Source organism: Fusarium subglutinans (genome assembly GCF_013396075.1).
Source record: "Fusarium subglutinans strain NRRL 66333 chromosome Unknown NRRL66333_c0000063, whole genome shotgun sequence".
Lineage (NCBI taxonomy): Eukaryota > Fungi > Ascomycota > Sordariomycetes > Hypocreales > Nectriaceae > Fusarium > Fusarium subglutinans.
The window spans coordinates 144,095-162,335 of record NW_023502126.1 but is presented as its reverse complement, the minus strand read 5'-3'; the positions used below and the strand labels follow the sequence as shown (position 1 = coordinate 162,335).

General features: G+C 48.7%; 7 protein-coding genes across 7 annotated transcripts; 2 read left to right on the top strand and 5 right to left on the bottom strand.

Moving 5' to 3' along the window:
- Positions 1 to 1,129: 1,129 nt before the first annotated feature.
- FSUBG_6236 (ankyrin repeats (3 copies) domain protein) lies at positions 1,130 to 4,788 on the top strand (the record flags this gene model as incomplete). Its single annotated transcript, XM_036684414.1, has 7 exons — positions 1,130 to 1,572; positions 1,696 to 1,855; positions 1,912 to 1,999; positions 2,561 to 2,580; positions 2,635 to 2,768; positions 2,831 to 3,087; positions 3,137 to 4,788. The coding sequence occupies 7 exons, from the start codon at positions 1,130 to 1,132 to the stop codon at positions 4,786 to 4,788; spliced, it is 2,754 nt and encodes a 917-aa protein (XP_036538301.1).
- Positions 4,789 to 4,856: 68 nt separating this feature from the next.
- On the bottom strand, positions 4,857 to 7,227 carry FSUBG_6235 (SET domain protein; the record flags this gene model as incomplete). The annotated part of the gene is made up of 3 exons (XM_036684413.1): positions 4,857 to 5,224; positions 5,377 to 6,889; positions 7,024 to 7,227. 3 exons carry the CDS (start codon positions 7,225 to 7,227, stop codon positions 4,857 to 4,859), a joined length of 2,085 nt encoding a protein of 694 aa, XP_036538300.1.
- A 603-nt stretch (positions 7,228 to 7,830) lies between these two features.
- On the top strand, positions 7,831 to 9,931 carry FSUBG_6234 (hco3 transporter family; the record flags this gene model as incomplete). Its single annotated transcript, XM_036684412.1, has 7 exons — positions 7,831 to 8,057; positions 8,111 to 8,466; positions 8,518 to 8,693; positions 8,744 to 8,947; positions 9,000 to 9,143; positions 9,196 to 9,435; positions 9,503 to 9,931. 7 exons carry the CDS (start codon positions 7,831 to 7,833, stop codon positions 9,929 to 9,931), a joined length of 1,776 nt encoding a protein of 591 aa, XP_036538299.1.
- Positions 9,932 to 10,220: 289 nt separating this feature from the next.
- On the bottom strand, positions 10,221 to 11,300 carry FSUBG_6233 (nitrogen metabolic regulation nmr; the record flags this gene model as incomplete). The annotated part of the gene is made up of 1 exon (XM_036684411.1): positions 10,221 to 11,300. One exon carries the CDS (start codon positions 11,298 to 11,300, stop codon positions 10,221 to 10,223), a length of 1,080 nt encoding a protein of 359 aa, XP_036538298.1.
- A 531-nt stretch (positions 11,301 to 11,831) lies between these two features.
- Positions 11,832 to 14,893, bottom strand: FSUBG_6232 (beta-galactosidase; the record flags this gene model as incomplete). The annotated part of the gene is made up of 2 exons (XM_036684410.1): positions 11,832 to 13,302; positions 13,350 to 14,893. 2 exons carry the CDS (start codon positions 14,891 to 14,893, stop codon positions 11,832 to 11,834), a joined length of 3,015 nt encoding a protein of 1,004 aa, XP_036538297.1.
- Positions 14,894 to 15,210: 317 nt separating this feature from the next.
- On the bottom strand, positions 15,211 to 16,575 carry FSUBG_6231 (trichothecene 3-o-acetyltransferase; the record flags this gene model as incomplete). Its single annotated transcript, XM_036684409.1, has 1 exon — positions 15,211 to 16,575. The coding sequence occupies one exon, from the start codon at positions 16,573 to 16,575 to the stop codon at positions 15,211 to 15,213; it is 1,365 nt and encodes a 454-aa protein (XP_036538296.1).
- Positions 16,576 to 16,991: 416 nt separating this feature from the next.
- FSUBG_6230 (uncharacterized protein) lies at positions 16,992 to 17,705 on the bottom strand (the record flags this gene model as incomplete). Its single annotated transcript, XM_036684408.1, has 1 exon — positions 16,992 to 17,705. One exon carries the CDS (start codon positions 17,703 to 17,705, stop codon positions 16,992 to 16,994), a length of 714 nt encoding a protein of 237 aa, XP_036538295.1.
- Between the last annotated feature and the right edge of the window lie 536 nt (positions 17,706 to 18,241).

Sequence of the window (18,241 nt, the reverse complement as noted above, 5' to 3'; positions counted from 1 at the left end):
CAACGAAAGGGACCATTGAAATGAACGCAACCTGCGCCTCTCTTGGAAATGTCACCCCCCTGGATGCAGCCGTCAGGCTATACACGGGCTATCGAAGACGGGTTGGGTTGGAGTCTGATGAGCTCAGAGAAGTCATTCTTCTTCTGCTTGAAGAAGCTGCCATGGTCGATGCGGCAACGCGAGCGATTGCACGATCTAGTCGAACGCTACGAAGCCACTTCGACGATAGCTCACGTGCTATGTTTTCATCTTGGATGTCCCAGCTCCCAGGTTCCATGCCTATACCTATCACTAGCCACAGGCTGGTACGTAACCCGGTGACCGCAACTATAGGCGGGCTCAGAGAAACAGTAACATATAGCACCAGAGGGACCCGGTTAGTGCAGACAGTTGACGATCGTGGTCTACCATAGTGCTATTTCTATTTATCTTTTTAATCTAGCTAGTATTATAATTATGCAAGAAAGGATCGAGCAAAAAAGCGACCGTTAAAACATCAGATAGAAAAGGGATGATTTTATTACGATTTAGATATTCATGCTCCGGGCGCAAATACCCAAGTTCTAGGGCACACATATCGGGCTACACACTCCAAAAGTCCATAGTACACACAATGTCACTCCAATCGCCCCAGACATGAGATAGCGCCACAAAAGGCAAATAGCCTACGAATTAGTACCTTGAATTGCTCTGGGTCCATAGAAGGCATATATCAACTCAAAACCGTTAGAATCAACTTGAGATGAGGCATAGCTGTCTACCATATGGGCTTTGGACTGCCAATATTTAAAGTCAAAGTTGGGACAGCGCTGTTATTACATAGGCTTTCGTGAAGCGTTTTTCGTCAGATGAGTGACTCCAATTTACCTTATATCTACTCTAGATCGTTACGTTAGACTTTCAGACAACATAGGGCAGCGTATCTTATAAGTTTATGTAATTTGTGTAACCTGCTTATTAACATGGTTAATTAAATGAGTACGTACAGGGTGCGATGAGAGCCTGATCAGGCACCAATATGCAGTCAGCAAAGTCCTAGATTTGGTCCAAGATCCCGTTTCCCCATAATCTTCAATCTAGCAACCTTGTCGTCCTAAAGCTTCTTTGGGCTAATATTACCTATTTGGCCATGACTGACCCTCTTTCCGTCACCGGGTTGGCCTTGGCCGTCGTATCACTAGGCCTTCAAGTCACTGGGGGCATCACAGATTACCTTGACTCGCTGAAATCTCGCGACCAAGACATCTCCTCCATAATACAGCAGAACGACGCGCTGAGGAAGACGCTTCGAATCATCGAATCGTCAATCTCCCGGTTTCAGAGTGACCATAGAACAGCGACCGAGGCTTTGCGACAATTTTTAGACTCATGCAACGAGGAACTGAAGGCTTTGGAGAGTATGAACGCTGCGCTCATTACGGACGATCAAGGTACAACGGGTCGAAGGACCAAAGCTCGGAACAAGGGCAAAAAGCTGTTATATCCGTTCCATCGCCCAAAGCTCGAGCAAATGGCGACCAAATTACATCACATCAATGCAACCCTCCAGTTGGGATTGCAAAGTCTAGGCCTGTAAGTATATCTCATAATCAGGTCCTTATAAATATTCTTTTTCTGAGAAGTTGCTAGTTCTGTATCACATTTGGGGTCTGAGAAGTTAGCCACGCTCCAAGCGACTTCGCACACTATATCTAGCGATCTTCTGGTGGTGAGGTCTGAGGTCTCCGCCATCAGCACTCCTATCCAAGGCATACAAAGCACCGTATCCCAATTTGAGACCCGCTTTGACGGTCTTGAGAACCTGCTTCAACAGCTCCTGGTCCAAGGCTCTACCATCAACGGAACGCTGCAAGAAGTAAGCATCGGTATACACTGACGCTGTTGAGTAATAAATACTGACGTAGATTCTAGATCACTCCTGTGATGGTGACTGAACGGCTTCTCAGGAAGCCAGCAGTATTACAAGAAATGTGTGATACTGTCAAAACTCAAGAGGGATGTGAGTCAAAAGAGAAAACATCAGTCCCGCATGGAAATGCGGCTGAAGAAACCACTTCTGTGTCAAGATATACCAGAGGTCGCTTCTCGTGTCTATGTGGCCACCATCGGCACTTCCAGCGCCAAATTGTTGTCTGGGGCTCCCTGAGTTTTTCTCACGAGACAACGACTGAACAGCATGCATCCAGGTGCCCAGCGTCTCAAGCAGTACCAGAAGTAATTCGGAGCGAGAATCTTGGTTTGACATACGTTGGGCTTCGGTCTTTACTAAACGTAGCTGTCCAGCTCTTATTTACGATTCGATCGGGGGCAGGAGGATCTAGTCTCAGCCCTACTTTCACCTACTATCCTATTGTTGACTCGAAATCTGCACCAGCTTTTAGAATGATCTCTCTATTGAAACGCTGTCACAGTGAGCGGTATCACTCAGGGCACGGTATAAAACTGTACGCCAAGGAGTTCCAGGAAGAGCTGGTACCCTCTGTGGTGTCCTCAATATTAAGTTTGTATCAATCTAAGCAGGCGTCCCCTCGAGCAGTCGATGACTTTAACCAGTCTTTAGTCTACCATGTGGCCGAAGTTGTGGGTAACATCTGATCTACTGAGTAGTCCAGCAAATCCTAACCAAGTCAACAGATAGGTTCTCACTATAATAGCGATAGCCTGTGGCGAATACGGAGAAACCTTGACCACTCCAGCCCGTTAATTGATCTTTTCGAATATTTGATCATGAACAAGGCCCCAGCGATGGACTACAATACAGACGGCCGGTATGTTGATGGTCTATAGCTTTAATTGGTGGACTAGAAGTTGGTTGACATTCGTTGTTCAGAACGCCTCTCAGTATACTGTTTACGTACGGTGGTGTATATGGCAATGTCGATCACCCACAGTATGCTGCATCTACAAATCTCATACTGCGATCAAACAACGAGGATGCATTAGCTCATCTATCAAGTGCAGATCCAGCAAGCCCAGCGATGATTGTCAATGAGTTGGGACAGGAAATCGTGGCACAAGGTGAAGCGGTCCAGTTATACTTCCTATCTCACTCAACCGAAATCGCTAGAGGTCGGTATACATATACTTGTTAGTGAGCGATACCTATATTTCTGACTAATATTCTCTATATATGTAGCTTATGGCTGTGGACCACTGAGTCTAGCTATTCTGTCGAATAACCTGGCAGAAGTCAAATCTTTAATAGCAAACCATCCCGGCGCCCTATCCGAGCGAACTCTCTTCGGGCAGACTCCCCTCCATTTGGCTGCAAACAAGGCCTCGATTCTCCAAGTTCTGGTGGATGCTGCAGACACAGGCCTCCTCAACCAGAGAGATCTATCGGGTCGTTCTGCCTTAGAAGTTGCTGTCTCCCTAAGTGGATTGAAATGCAGAGAAAGTAGCCGGATGTGTAAGCGTTGCACATGCGCCGAATGCGCTCTTGTTCTCCTCGAAGCTGATTGCGCTGTTGTGACACCATGGGGGCTACAGACTCTACTCGATTCCGCTTCCAAAAGGTGCAAGCAGAGCTACGTGCGTCATATGAAGGACCGCCGGGATCGACTGAAGCAGCTTGCTACAGATAGTCTATCCACAATGGATATACAACATATAGGGTTAGACTCGGAAAGCGCTCTCGATTCTAATGCCTTCGAAGTCTCTTTGCTCTTGCAAGCGAACAATATCGAGATCCCTGCAGCCCTTGGCATTTTGGAAAACGAATCGTTCCCAGATCAAGGAACCATCTACCAACAACTTGATCTACCCGAAGATGCCGATCTATTTTTTAGAGTTGGTTTCCGAGACACCCGGTCATGGCACTCCGAGGCTCAAATGGAGCCTTGGCATACGCCTCCGTGGCCAGACCTCTCATATCTTCATTGGTTGGCCAGCCACGGCGGCATCACCTGTCAACTCCCCCTATCCTCATCAAGTGATATCCATGGGGTTCGTCTTATATTCGCGACCTTGGGCCATTACATTGCAGAGTCCGAGAAGCGTAATCTACCGTTGCCAGGAGCGGGACGCTCAGTGGAATCCAATATAGGCTGGCTCCACGAAACCCATGTGGCGGTATTTACGGCTGGTATTCCGGATGAATGCGTTTGCCTTTGCTCTACCGGGGGCTGCTGTCTAATGAAGTTCTTATTACAAGGGCTATTACCCAACTTTGGAGTTGAACCTTGGCAATATCAAATTCCAGAACCCAGTTTTTTAAGAAACACTGCCGACTTAGGGAAGCACGCATTCGATGGCAATGAGCCCTTGGAACGCACTATCCTATTTGAAAAGTCTCTATTGAACCTGATTCATAGCTTTATCACATATCTCAAGCACTTCTCATGCTATCTTGGGGAAAGCCATCACTATAAGGCTCTTCGGTACATCACTTTCACCGCTTTAGGACTTCGGCATTCTTGTTGTGCCGTGGATCATGATGGTAGCGAGGATGGGCCTGAAGATGATCAATGGCATACGTTGGCGCTGCTAGAAGATCTCTTGCATGAGTTCGAAGCAAGCTTGACTGCCATCCTTCAAGATCCAACCAAATGGGTTCGTGATATTATCAACTTCTGGCAGCGGACTTGGGCTGGACGAATGAGTGGCGTTCTATGTCACCTTGAAGGTAGCGACTTATCAATGGATGAAAAGCTCGCAGCTGAGGAGATCGGAGTGGTATGGAATAAAGTAGGACCTGAAATACCTGGAGAGACAGAGACACCCCGTTATGGATCGGCCATAGAATATTGGTTGTCTGAGCTGAGAAAGATTGAAGAGGAATGCGAATAAGTTGACGGATTTACTTGAGGGGGACTTGGGTTTTTCTTGCGTATGTCTTAGCCATCTCTTGCCATTTCTTAATATCGTTTTAAGTCCCGAGCGGTCGCTTCTATGTAGTCGAGTCCCAAGTTGAAGGGTTCTGATTGTGGCGATGGGAAGGCCAGCACGTTTTTTGCATCTGAGTAAATGTCTCCCACCATCGCAACCTGAGATGCCAAAAGACTGTCAAGGATATGATGAAGGTTGCTAGTCGCTGTGATAGCCTGACCCGACACACGGAGTTGCATAGTGTCATTCAAGTCGGCCCAGACATAGGATAGCGCGACAAATGGTGGTCGGGTTGAATCGCTAAGTAGAACACGCTTGAATGAAAAGTTTGAATCAACGTTTAGCCGAAGCAGGCGGACCTCATCGCCCTGGAGACTCATGATTCCATGTAGGGGCCCTAACTGACTGCATGCGTCTTGGAGCGCTCATTAAATCTTATTTCCCTTCGAAAACAAGGTGGGAGGCATGGCAGTGGATCCTACCAGCCTACCAGTATCTGGTAATCGAGGGCCCTATTCTATCGCTTGTTATCGCTTCCTTTATACCTACAGCAAACTTCACCACAAAGACACTTCTTATCTAGCCCTCTCCAGTAGCTTCCAGAGTAGTCTACCGTAATCTCCAGGCCAGCCTCGATGCCGTTGCTCACCAGCAAGATATGCTCTGTCCCCAGCCACGTAAACTTCTCGAACTGCGCATTCGGCTTGCAGCTATGGTTCACAAACCTTGTAAAGTTGCCTTGCCTCCCCTGCCATATCTGGTACCGTCTGTCACCGACCTTGCTATCCAGCACGTCTTGGTCTTTGATGCCTTTCGTTACGAGCCCTGTGAACTCACCAATGGCGACGCCTCTCTCGAAGGGGACGAGGGCTTGGAGGCCGTTGTTGCGACCGTTGGAGGTTCTGAAGATTTGCACAGCGGGTGGTAGTCTCGGTCCGCTGAATAGGCTTGAGAAGCATTTGCATGAGTTGAGTACGGCGTCATCCGATTGGACTTGATCGCATAATACGCAGTTATTTCCATTTGCAATGGATGAAGCGCGAGAAGTCGGTGGCATCCAGCGAGGATCGTCAGCTCCCCACCACGTGCTGTCAATAACACATTCGTCAACATGTTCGAAGCTGAAATTTGGGTCATACTGCAGATAAGTTGATCGGAGGGGGACAGGATCAGATCCATCTTGGTAGACAACCCAGTCGTGAGGATGCCCAGTAAATCGTCGCTCCGTAGGTTCCCCAACAATGGCCAGGAGTTGACGCCAGTTACGGTGCAAAGTATCCGCCGCGACTTCCATTCGTCCCCTCAAAGCTCGTGCTCGAACGAATTTATCCTTATCAAAGTCGATGCGGTATTTGCAAAGACGATACAGGCCCATTCCAGAGAAGACGAGAGCCACCCAGCCCAGCACATCCTTGATCTCTTTGTAGCCTCGCCATATCGCCATTTTGTTCCGTAGCTCTTTTTCACTCCAGCCAAAGTCGCTACATGCTTCAGCTAACGCTTTCATGCGCGCTTTGGTAGGCGAGATTCCAGGGCTTGCGGTAGTGAGATGTAGAACGTAAGAATCGAAAAGCTCGATCCACCGCGCTTGGACGATGACTTCGATGGAGCGACATGTCCGACTGGCCTGGGTGACTCTTTGGCAAAACATGTTTCCTCGCGTGAACATATCGAACGAGCCTTCTGAGAGCCCCGCTACAGAAAGATCAGGTGACAGTTCATTCGTGGGGCTTGTATGGGCGGCAGTGAGCTGAAGCTGCTCGGTGAGAATATGGGGTTCCAGGACAAGGCCCGAGTGTATCTGCTCCCATACGCCAATGATGAATTTGCCCAGAGATGAGTCTCGGGGGAGGAAAACACCGTCTGGTTTCAACTTTACCCTCTTTGGGAAATTCCCGGCGCGGATCTGCATTTGACGCGGGACTTCCAGGCTTTCGTCAATTTGAGCAGTGGCCATGGCAGGGCGTAGACCACCTTGACGACGCTTACGCGATGGTCTCGGAGCCGCTGAAGGATGGTGGGCTTCACCGTTGTTTGAGGCTGTGGTAGAATGATGATATTCCTCTGTTTGAGAGTGTGACTCGTCATTCACATTAGTGTGAGACGATGCTTGTGATGATGTGGTGGGACGGAGTAAGATTTGATGCTTAGGGGCATCAGTCTTGGTTCCGAGTTGTATGAGTACAAGCGACGTACCGACAAAACATGGTGAGGCCGGTCGCTGGTATCAAAAGTGCCGCCCTCTAGATCGCGATCATTCCTATCTTGGATGAACGCTTCAAAGCATAGTATCGGATTATCGAACTTGGCCCATGGAATCCCTGAGAGTGATGTGTTCAGTTTCTCTAGGATATCCAACTGGACAATTTCTGGAAGATGGTATGTTTCGTCACCCAACATTGTCGATATCACTGTAGGGAAAATGATGGGCGCATGTAAATGTTGGAGGAGAATTCTGCCCGGGCAGATAATCCATCTAGCGCCACTGACTAAAGGTGGTAGGGTGGTTGGTTCTCGATTGTGATTGGGTAAGAAAGTGCCCGGCCAAGACGTCATCGCTCAGTGATCATGGACAAAATAATAACAGTATCGTCAAGAGAAACGGACCGGAGAATCTGAATTTATCGCCCTCATAGCAATATACCAAGCTTCAAGGTCATAAACTGCAATTGCCAGTTGACATTCTGCTAATGTAACGCAATTACTTCTCGCCACTCGTTCTAGATTTGCCTTCCCGCGGATATATCGCCTGTAACCGTTGATACCTGTGAAATTGTGCAAAGGTTCTGCCCAAGCCGGGCAAAGAGCCGCCCCACTGGATGATGTCTTGGACTGGCAGGGGCGCCAATCTCTGCTTGCCCCCATTGAGCCAGAACCAGAGGGAAATCCTGCACCCAGTCCCTGAGTCTTATAAAGAGGCCAACCTACCAGCCCCGAACAACTTCCCCATTCTCGTTTTCGGACCCAGCGGCCCTTGCACAGTCAGTCTTACTGTCTATCAACATGTCGAGCCAAATTGAGGAGGGTGAATCGCCTGCACTCAGCAAAGAAAAGTCAAACTTGTCGTACTCCTGCGATGCCAGACGCGGATGGAGGCGATGGCGAATCTTCCATCCCGGTAGAGGAATGTACCATGATGTTAAGCGAAGACTTCCCTACTACCCGAGTGATATCACCGACGCCTTTACCTACAGAACAGTCGCCAGTACAATCCGAATGTACTTTGTCAAGTATGTCGTCCCGATATGCGTACACATTCTACTAACCCTTGCGCCTTTCACAGTCTCCTCCCTGCTATAGCCTATACTCTCGATATGTATCGCCGAACAGGCCAATTCTTCGGCATCAACGAAGCTCTGTTCTCTTCCGCCATGGCAGCCATTGTCTTCAGCCTATTCAGCGCCCAGCCGCTCACCATCGTCGGCGTCACTGGTCTAATCTCACTGTTTAACTTCACTATCTACGACATTATCAGCATGTACGATATTTCCATATACCCCCAGTTCATGGCGTGGACGGGAATCTGGGCGGCCATCTTTCACTGGCTAGCTGCTATCTTCAACGTGTGCGATTACATGCGCTACGTGACGGACTTTTCTAGCGAGTCGTTTGGCATGTATGTCGGTATTATATACATCAGTAGGTTTTTTCACACCCTTTGTTGTATGGGGAAGCTAATTATCCGTGTAGTTAAGGGTGTCGAGGAGCTTGTCAATGAGTTTGACAAAGGCGGTCAGGGAGCAGGGTACTTGGCTTGCCTGATTGCCATTCTCTACTTTGGCACTGTCTACGGTCTTGAGAAAATAGGCTCGAGCACGATCTGGAAGCCAAGTTTCCGTACAATACTCGCAGACTATGCTTACGTGGTCAGTTCTTCCCTGAACACGATCGGAATGTGGATGGCTAACACAGTCAGTTCGGAACTATATTCTGGGTTGGCTTTTCTCACTTCCCTGGCAATATCAAGTCAACGCACATTGAGCGGGTGCCTGTCACCAAAGCCTTCTATCCCACTCAGTCGAGAAGTTGGCTCATTGACTTCTGGAACCTGGAAGTCGGATGGGTGTTTGTAGCCATGCCATTCGGTTTTTTAACAATGCTTTTGTTCTACTATGACCACGTGAGTGTAGTTCTCCTCCAGGACTCTCTCGACCTACTGATAGCCTCTACAGAATGTCAGCAGCATCACGGCCCAGGCTAGACAGTATCCCCTCAAGAAGCCTGGTGGATTCCATTGGGACTTTTTCCTTCTGGGTTGTACGACTTTCTTGTCTGGTATTCTCGGCCTACCCATGCCCAATGGTCTTGTTCCACAGGTACAGCAAACCTTTTCGCACATTTTTATGCTTTCTCCGCTAACTGCGACAGGCGCCCGTTCATACCGACTCTTTGACTATCTACGAAACTGACCTTCAGATCATTCCAACGTCTGGAGGAGAGGATCAAGAAATACGCCGCCCGATTGTACGAGCCACGGCGGTGGTTGAACAGCGTGTGTCACATTTCTTGATGGGGCTAGGGTTGGTAGGAACTATGACAGGGCCTCTACTAGTTGTGCTGCACCTCATGCCGGCCGCGGTATTTGCTGGTGTCTTCTTTGTTGTTGGCGTAAGTGCTCTTCAGCTATCCACTCGTTCCCTATCGTCCGCGCAAGTGATACTGACAATCTTGTCAGTGGGGATCTATCGAATCAAATGGCATCCTCCAGAAGTTCATCTATCTCCAGTCAGAGCAACGCTTTATTCAGCGCGACGAACCGATCATTCGAGTACGCCGACGAAAGGTTTCTTTGTATATCGCATTGCAGTTCATCGGTGTCGCAGTCTGCGTTGCTATATCACATACCATTGCAGCCATTGGATTTCCAGTCCTAATCATTCTCATGATTCCTCTTCGTATTCTCGTCATTCCGCGATGGTTCACACTAAAAGAGCTCCAGATTCTGGATGACTTCACTGCAACTAACAAAACCGTTTTGGCCAGTCTTGGTGGAAAGCCAATCCTGCCAGAGGACTCAAAGGTTGAGGACTGGGGCCTAGAAAGGCGAGAGAGCGAGGCTCGGCGCGGAGTGCCACGGCAACGTGCCGGAAGTCTTCACCGATAAATGTCAGTCACAAGCTGTGATGGCATTTCCTTTTTATGTTAGAATTGGCTTACCCTGGTGAACAAGGAGGACTCGGAAGTCACATGGTATTGAATTAGAAAGGAGGCCCGGCACGGATTGGCTTTACACGAAACATCGTTAGATATTTGCAAGACAGGCAGTGATATACGATATGTGGCCCTAATTGTATCGCAGAGTCACCACCCAGTTGAATTCTACATATTGTTATAGAATCCATACGTATGGTAATAGTTATGTCCAACTGTGATGTTTGAAGGCAATAAACCACCTACAACTTGCCCTTTCTACCGTCCTCACTCAACTTGAGGATCATACCGAGATTTCCACTCTCAATTGTCTCAAAAATACCCGGTAGCCCCTGCGCCTTACGCTTCTCTTCTTCTCTACGGAAGAACTCTTCAGCGGTCTTGATCCTATTCGGGTGAATCTCATCCAAAAGCTTATAATCTCTCTGAACAACGCCCTTATTGCCACCGGAGTGCCTCCACATGTTCCAGAAACCAGTAAAGTTTTGCTTAAATGTCATGGTCGCAGGATCATTGAGATCGGCGTTATATCCAGACGGAACGGTGGCAGCCCATGGTATGTGCTCAAAGTAAGTCTCCACCGGGATGTCGATGAATTGGGCAGGCTTGCCCGTGACCTTCTGGAAAGCCTTTGCTAGGTCGTGGTAGTTGATGTGATCGATTGCAACCTCGAGATCGAGTCCGTCGGATCTCTCGGGGTTGTCGAATAGCCAGCGGACGTAGTGCTCGCAGTCATCGAGGGCGACATGAGGAATAGCTCCGTCGGCAAGGGGAACGGCCCAGGTGACGACGCCCTCAACAATGCGTGGAGTCATGACCGTCTGCGCCGAGATAGCCATCTCGATATATGGGCCCGTAGTGAAGATGGCAGTGCCCATGTTGTGAGTCTTTTTCTGGGTCAACATCCACTCCGCCATACGACCCTTTCCATCATAATGGCCACACCGGAACTTGGGGTCATAGCCACTCTTCTTATACCCATAATCCAGGTTTCCAAAAACAAAGAACTTGATCCCAGACTCAATTGCCAATTCGTAAGCGCGGATAGTCCAGTACGTTTCTGTCTTTTCACCGGTGTTAAAGCCGTCAATGTTAACAAAGGCGCCCCAGCAGCCTTCATAACCCTTTCGTAGATTGTCTTCATTAGCGAATGAGCCCTCGATGAACTCAACGTCGCCTAATTCTGCCAATTGCTTAGCGCGCTGCGAATTGGCATCACGAGTGAGGACCCGTAGACTGTAGGCTCCGTCTTTGGTCAGGCCGCGACAGACAGGGAGACCTTGAGCGCCTGTGGCTCCGATAACAAAGATGCGATGAGACATTGCCGTTGCAGTGAGAAAATAGGGTTTAATTGTGTCTTGATAGAGTTTGATGAGATGCCTGTATTCTGTGAAGTTAGAGGGTAGGATTCATGCATGACATCTCCAAGTGTAGATACTTATGTATATCGGTGTTATTCCAAACACGTTCCGAGGAAGATTACAAAGTTGATATGCTACCGGAGGGTTTTGTAATAACCGTCTTGGCTGATTATAATTCCCTCCGGTCTCGGGTCGTCCGTTTTGATCACTAATTGTTGATCACTAATCGTCAACTCGGTGCTCACAGCGCTACCGTGGCGACCCACTCAGACAAGTGACCTACGGAAAACCACATCGTATCGTATTCCTAATTGGGAACGACTATGTTGGGGATCAAGCATGATGGTAGCAGTTGTGTGACTGGAAATGTCACCCAAACTGCTCACCGATATGCACGTGTACTGCGACACCTTGACAGAGAAGAAGGTTCAGTAATCAATTATTCTCATGACCGAAGTCGCATAATCATCTTGATGTGAGCGTTTGGTAGGACTAGACTATGTTGAAGTTGAAGGTAAAGTTGAATGGCTTGGTGTAGCACCTGTACTTCTCAAACGGTCTCACCCTCACTGTAGCTGATCCTAGTCCATTGTTGTCGTAATCAAGATGCAGAACCGTCATATTCAGTGGTTTCAAATCATGCGGGTGCTGTGCGTCATCCAGATCAAAGGGCATATACCTCCGAGCTGTAAAGCTGAATGGCTCACTCTTTGTCCGTCGTGCGTCAAGTGTAACCTCCTTGTTCCCAATCTTCAACCAACGCAAATCTTCCCGATTTCCGTTCTCTTGAGGGTAGTCATAGTATGTAAAAAGCTCCGGCACATTGGAGCTATACTGCCCGATGCGGGAACCTTGCTTAGAGTCTTTATAACTCTCTCCTGGTCCTCGGCCGAACCATGACACATTGTCGAATGATTCGGGTAGAACTGCCATGAGACCAATACGTGGGATGACATGAGATTCATTCTTACCGACGAATTCACCTCGAGCTTCCAGTTGGAGTTGAGGCCCGCCAGTCGGGATCCTGTAGATCATGTCTGCTTCAACGCCCCAAGCGCGAGTTTTGACGCCAATCCGGACTTTGTAATGCACCACTGCACCATCATCGTCGACACGCCAGGTGACATCTCGTACTTGTGGGTAGATCATTGGGATCTTTTCCTGCTCCCAAATTGGTCCATCGCCAGAAGACGCAGCGTCGTTCTGTGTTAAGGCGCGGTAAAATGAGAGCTCAGGACCGCGCTGGAAGATGTCAACACCATTGATATTCCACGTCACGTTACCCTGTAACAGGTCGAAACCAAAGGAAGCCCCGCCGCTCTTATAGAGAAGCTTGGTTCCGTTCTTCTCGAACTCCGAATTGGCTTGACTGTGGATAAGTGGTAGACCCCGGGTCTTGATACTGGGACGCTGGATGTGAAGTTGGTCCCATGCAATGACATAGCCCTTAGGTGCCCAGAGATTGGCTTTCTTAAGCCTGAAATCAACCGTGACCCATGCTTCGCTCTGCGTGATGTTCGATCCCGAGGGCAGTACCACTGTCCTATTCTCTCCAGCAGGTACTCTGGGGAAGTCAAGTGTACGAGCGTCAGTCTTGAAACCATCCGCGACAACATGCCAAGAAACATCGAGATGACTCAGATCCAAGAAGTCATAGTGGTTGATTATAATCATCGCACTTCCATTCTTTGCCAGCTTCACTGAAACAGGCTGGATGACCTTGGCATACTCCTTCAACGAAGGCATGGGCGAATGATCAGACAGCACAAGACCGTCCATGATAAAGTCGGCATCATTCGGCTCGTCACCAAAGTCACCGCCATAAGCGTAGTATGTAACATTCTCCTCTTTCTTAAGGAGTCCGTGGTTGCTCCACTCCCAGACAAGGCCTCCTTGCGACAAAGGTTCAGATCTGAAGAGGTCGATGTACTCTACAAGACCACCTGGTCCGTTGCCCATGGCACTAGCACTGTTAGTTCAAGATCATATATAGTGTCAGAGAATACCTACTGGGCATATTCACACAGCAAGATTGGCTTATCGCTATGTGTCTTGATAAAGTCTCTCACATCGTCAGGCGTACTGTACATCTGACTGTACATATCCGTCGATGTAGCATTTCGGTCTTGCTCGTAGTGAATAATCCGACTTGGGTCCCTCTCTTTGATCCACTTGCTCATAGCAGCGTGGTTCCGACCGTAAAAGCACTCATTACCGAGAGACCAGATAATAACAGAAGCATGGTTCTTGAATCGCTCAACTAGCTGACGAGCACGATCAACATATGCTTCCTCCCAATCAGGATTGTTGGATAGCCACTCGGCAGCTTTTTCCTCGGTCTCTTCGATGCCGCCAAAGCCATGACACTCCAAGTCAGATTCGGCAATGAGGTAGAAACCTAGTTCATCGGCCACGTCAAAGAAGTCAGGATGAGGAGGCTGATGGGCTGTGCGAATTGCATTGATGTTGGATCGCTTCATGAGTAAGAGATCCTTTCGCAAACTCTCATAACTGATTGTACGACCAGTGAGATGATGATGCTCGTGCCTGTTGACTCCGTATATGATGATGGGCTTTCCATTGACGAAAAAGTTAGAACCCTGAATCTCAACGCGACGCAGGCCAACCTTCTGACTGATGGTCCGCCCATTGAAGGTGATGAGCAAGGTATACAAGCTCGGTGTTTCAGCGGACCAGATATGAAAGTCGTTTCCAGAGAGCTTCTTCTCGTAAACATCCGAAGATGACCCTTCCCATTCGTCAATGGTCGATCCATTTGGCGAGATTAAGGTGATATTAAGGTCACCCTCTTTCCCTTGAATAGTCACATTGACTTTCAGTAACCCTTCTTCAAAAGAGTCGCCAAGCTCAGAATCAACTTGAAAGTCAATGATGGACGATTCAGAGAACGGAATGAGGCAGACGTCGCGAAAAATACCGGAGAGCCACCACTGATCCTGATCCTCGATATAAGAGCCATCAGACCACTGATAAACCCTCACCGCAAGATCATTCGCCTGGTTGGGAGTGAGATACTCAGTGATATCGAACTCACTCGGGTTACGGCTCCCCTGGCTATACCCAACCTCTTCACCGTTAACCCAAACATGAAACGCACTATCAACGCCCTCAAAGCGCAGTCTGATCTGATCACCATCCCATTGTTCCGGTACTTCAAACTGTCGCCAGTAAGAACCAGTGGGATTGACATATGAAACACTAGGAGGAGTGACGGAGAAGGGATAGTCTATGTTTGTGTAGTGAGGATGTCCGTAGCCTTGGAGCTGCCACATGCCTGGGACTTGGATGTCGTCCCATGAACTGGTGTTGGCTGTTTCCCAGATTGGTGCATCTAGGGGACTGATGTCATAGTGGAATTTCCACGTTCCGTTGAGACTTTGGAAGTAGCTTTCTTCACGATTGAAGGAGAGGGCTGATTCTTGATTGGGGTAGGAGTAGAAATGGGCTCGGGCTGGGAGGGTGTTACGGTGGAGGATGTTGACGTTACTCCAATCGGGCAACGACCCTGGGAATCCCATAGCAGACAAGTCCATGATGTAACTCAAAGGGACACATAATTTGCTTGGGTATTTCAATGTCAATAATTGTGTCGATTAAGGTAACTTATATCTCTTCGATCGGCCATCGCCTCGGCTCTACTTTTCATCTTCCGCAAACGCCAAGCCCTACGATCGTCACCAATATCTCCCGCACCTATCGCAGCACGGCTCATCAGTAGAACAGTCCGAGATCTGCATATGGTCTCCGCAAAATACAACTCTACAAACAAGAATAAGCATAAAGCTCGAATGATGTCGAATAGTCATTAGCTTCCCCGCCGAAACGTTGCATTGAACCCCGCGAACTCCTCCTACCCAATGAACTTCCCATACTTCTTCCACTCCTCATCACCCTTCAATCTCTCCATATCCTCATCCCTCAATGATATTGCCGCGGTGATTTCTCCATCTGTTCGCTTGGGCATAAGATACATCAAGCTCTCAAACGGCTCGAATAGTGGCCTTCTCACACTCTCTGGCTTTCCCAATCCAAGTCCAAAGTCATAATCCCAGCACTTCAACTTCGCCCATGAACTCAACATAATATCCGTCGACGGATTCGCGTCAGCTGTTACAGATACTTTTGCCCTGTTTTCCTGGTCCTGGAGGTATGTCACCAGAGCTTGTGTTCGTTTGCGGAGATCATCGCGACCGAGTTGAGATCGCAAGCGAGAAGCTACGATACCGAGTGGCTCGTTGGCGATTTGGGAGACGTTTGAGACGCTGTAGGCCATGTTTTGGAGAATTCCGGGGTAGTTCTTTGGCACGTCCAGTTGAGTGCGCACATCCACGGCGCGACAGAATTCAGTCGAAGTGGAATCGTCTAGACGCGCGAGACGAGCACGGCTGACAGATTGCCAAATGAACGCTGAGAGGGCATCGTCTGTCGAAATGAAACCTGTTTTCCCGTCAAGCGTCTGTGTCGCGTTGTCTTTGAGTGCGGAGAGGGCTTGTGGACTGAAAGAGAAGAAAGCCCAGCTTGCTTTTGGTGGTGTTGGCGGGGCATCAGTGGTTGGAGGGGGTTTGATGATTTGATGATCCAGCTCAGGCCCGAGTTCGTATTTCTCCAGCGGCGGAACAATGGTCTTGCGGTCAAGGTTCATTGTTGATATCTCTTGTTCTGAGAAGGCTTCGTCGCGACATGCCTTGGAGAGAAGTCGAATGAGCTCATCCTGACCCGTCATGTCCATGCACCCGTGCTGCCCATTAACAGTGAAGATAAGCCCGCCCTCAATGAAATTCAGCTGAAAGATCAAGACCGGCGACGGATCATCAGGCGAGTAGTCAGGGCCAAAAGGGAGAGTTTTCTTGGGAGCGATTTTGTTCTCGTCAAACATGCTCATCGGGAACTCTGCCTTTCTCAAGCCCTCCATCGTCGGTGCGGAGGGGTCATCCCGAAGATCCTTGACAACCAGTCTCGGAGTCTCCTCGAAAGGTCTGATCTTGAAGACGCCGGTACCATCGTCTTTGACTTGGCCTGCTACCCAGGGGAAGCTCTGTGAGAGACGGTGTAGGCCGCGTTTAAGGGTGGCGGTGATTGCTGGGTGCGTGGAGGGGTCGGTGATTGGGAAGCAGAAGCTGATTTGGGTATAGATCTTGACCATCATTGGCTGCTGGCCGACAAAATCTAGTTCTATGTCAAGGGCGTCCATGTTTGTGGTGTTTAGTGCAGTCATTTGGAGTGATGAGTTTGTGAAATGGAAGGTTTGCGTTCTGTTGGTTATTCTTATAGAGATTATGAAGAGGTGGGGGGCCCACTGAAAAAGGTATGAGTCGAAATGCATAATTGCCTATTTGAGACTAGCGGAAATCCTTCACTGAGTACTCCACTGTAAGACCTCCAGTTGTGAACTCGAGTGACTCGACGACAGACCATAAACACTGGATACAGACGGCCAAGGAAAAAGGCTTGATCATCAAATATCCTTGTGAATTAGATTCCACTCAATATTTCACCTCTTGGCTTGGGACTAGGGGCTAACTGAGTCAACACTTGGTCCTGTAGCCTTGCGCCCACTAGACGATGTAGTTAGTCTTGGGCGTTAGAACCTGGCAAAGCTAGGCTCGCCTCTTGAAAGCCTCGCCAAGTTCGCTAAAGATCCTTGAACTCATTGTCCTGTTGCGCTTCAGGCTCCTGTCCAGCCCCAGAGTCTGGTGAATTTTCGTCATTGATATCTTCATCAACGCCATAATCTTCGTAGTCCTCATCTCCATCCTCATCCTCCTCGCTCTCCTCTTCTGTATCGTCATCGTCATACTCATAATCTTCCCCTCCCTCATCGGGTCCTTCGCCATCGTCATCATAATCATCTTCTTCGTTGAGCCCTTCTTCGCTCTTAGTCTGGACCTTGTCGTCCATTATATGATCGTCTTTCTGCAAGTGCTGTATAGGCTTTTGCCTCTCATCAATCGGATCTATAGGTTGTGGACTCGGGACATGATGCTCTTGTGGTGCAAAGACAGCGACTCCATCTTTACAGCAACCGTGATGGACAACATCATCAGTAAACTTGATGAGAAGAAGCTCGCAATTTTCAGAACCTCCGTTTGACGTTTCTTCTAAATCTTGGTTCTTGTTGCCTTTGACTGTCTGGGGACGGACGGCGACGTAGAACATTTCGCAGTCGAAAGGTCCTGGGCCATAAACATGGATGAGAGAGCCATCGGCCATTTTGCAGTGAAGACGGGAGACATGCTGATTGGGTGGAAGACTGGGACATTGAATTTGGTAATCTGGATCTCCTGTGGACTTGGAAAGCACAGGTAGGATATGCAAGGTGATGAGTACGGCGATTTTGATCTTCATAACGGGCAACGGGGAACGATGGAACGTAGAACAATAAGCTCTAAACCTTCTGAGTGACGAGTGTTTCCTTGGGCTGATGGCTCTCCTTGAGTTGGCGACGCCGATTGAATAGAACTCGTGATAATGTGACTAGAACAGTTATCTTCCTAATATCAGGGTAGGGGAAATAAAAAGGCAAGAATGCGGGGTCAGTAGAGGACACAGGCAGGCATCTGAACAGTCATGGATGGATGGGGCTTGCAAAAGCATTGGGACTTTGGCATGCAGCGTCTGCACCTCTTTGACGTATATGCAGGACTTATCATACTCTAGCTTGGGAACTCAGCTCAGTTGCGTTGCTCGTCTGCGTACATACCAACGAATGAGACTTCTCGACGCATGGGTAAGTAGGGGTCCTAAATGGTCTGATGACAAAATAGGGACGTCAGCCGGCCACAAAATCCGTTTTGGAAATGACAAGCATCGCATAAGAAATCCTTCCGTCGGGGGCTGGCTGGACCCTTGTTCCGGTGTAGCCGGGCCGCTTTGACGCATCA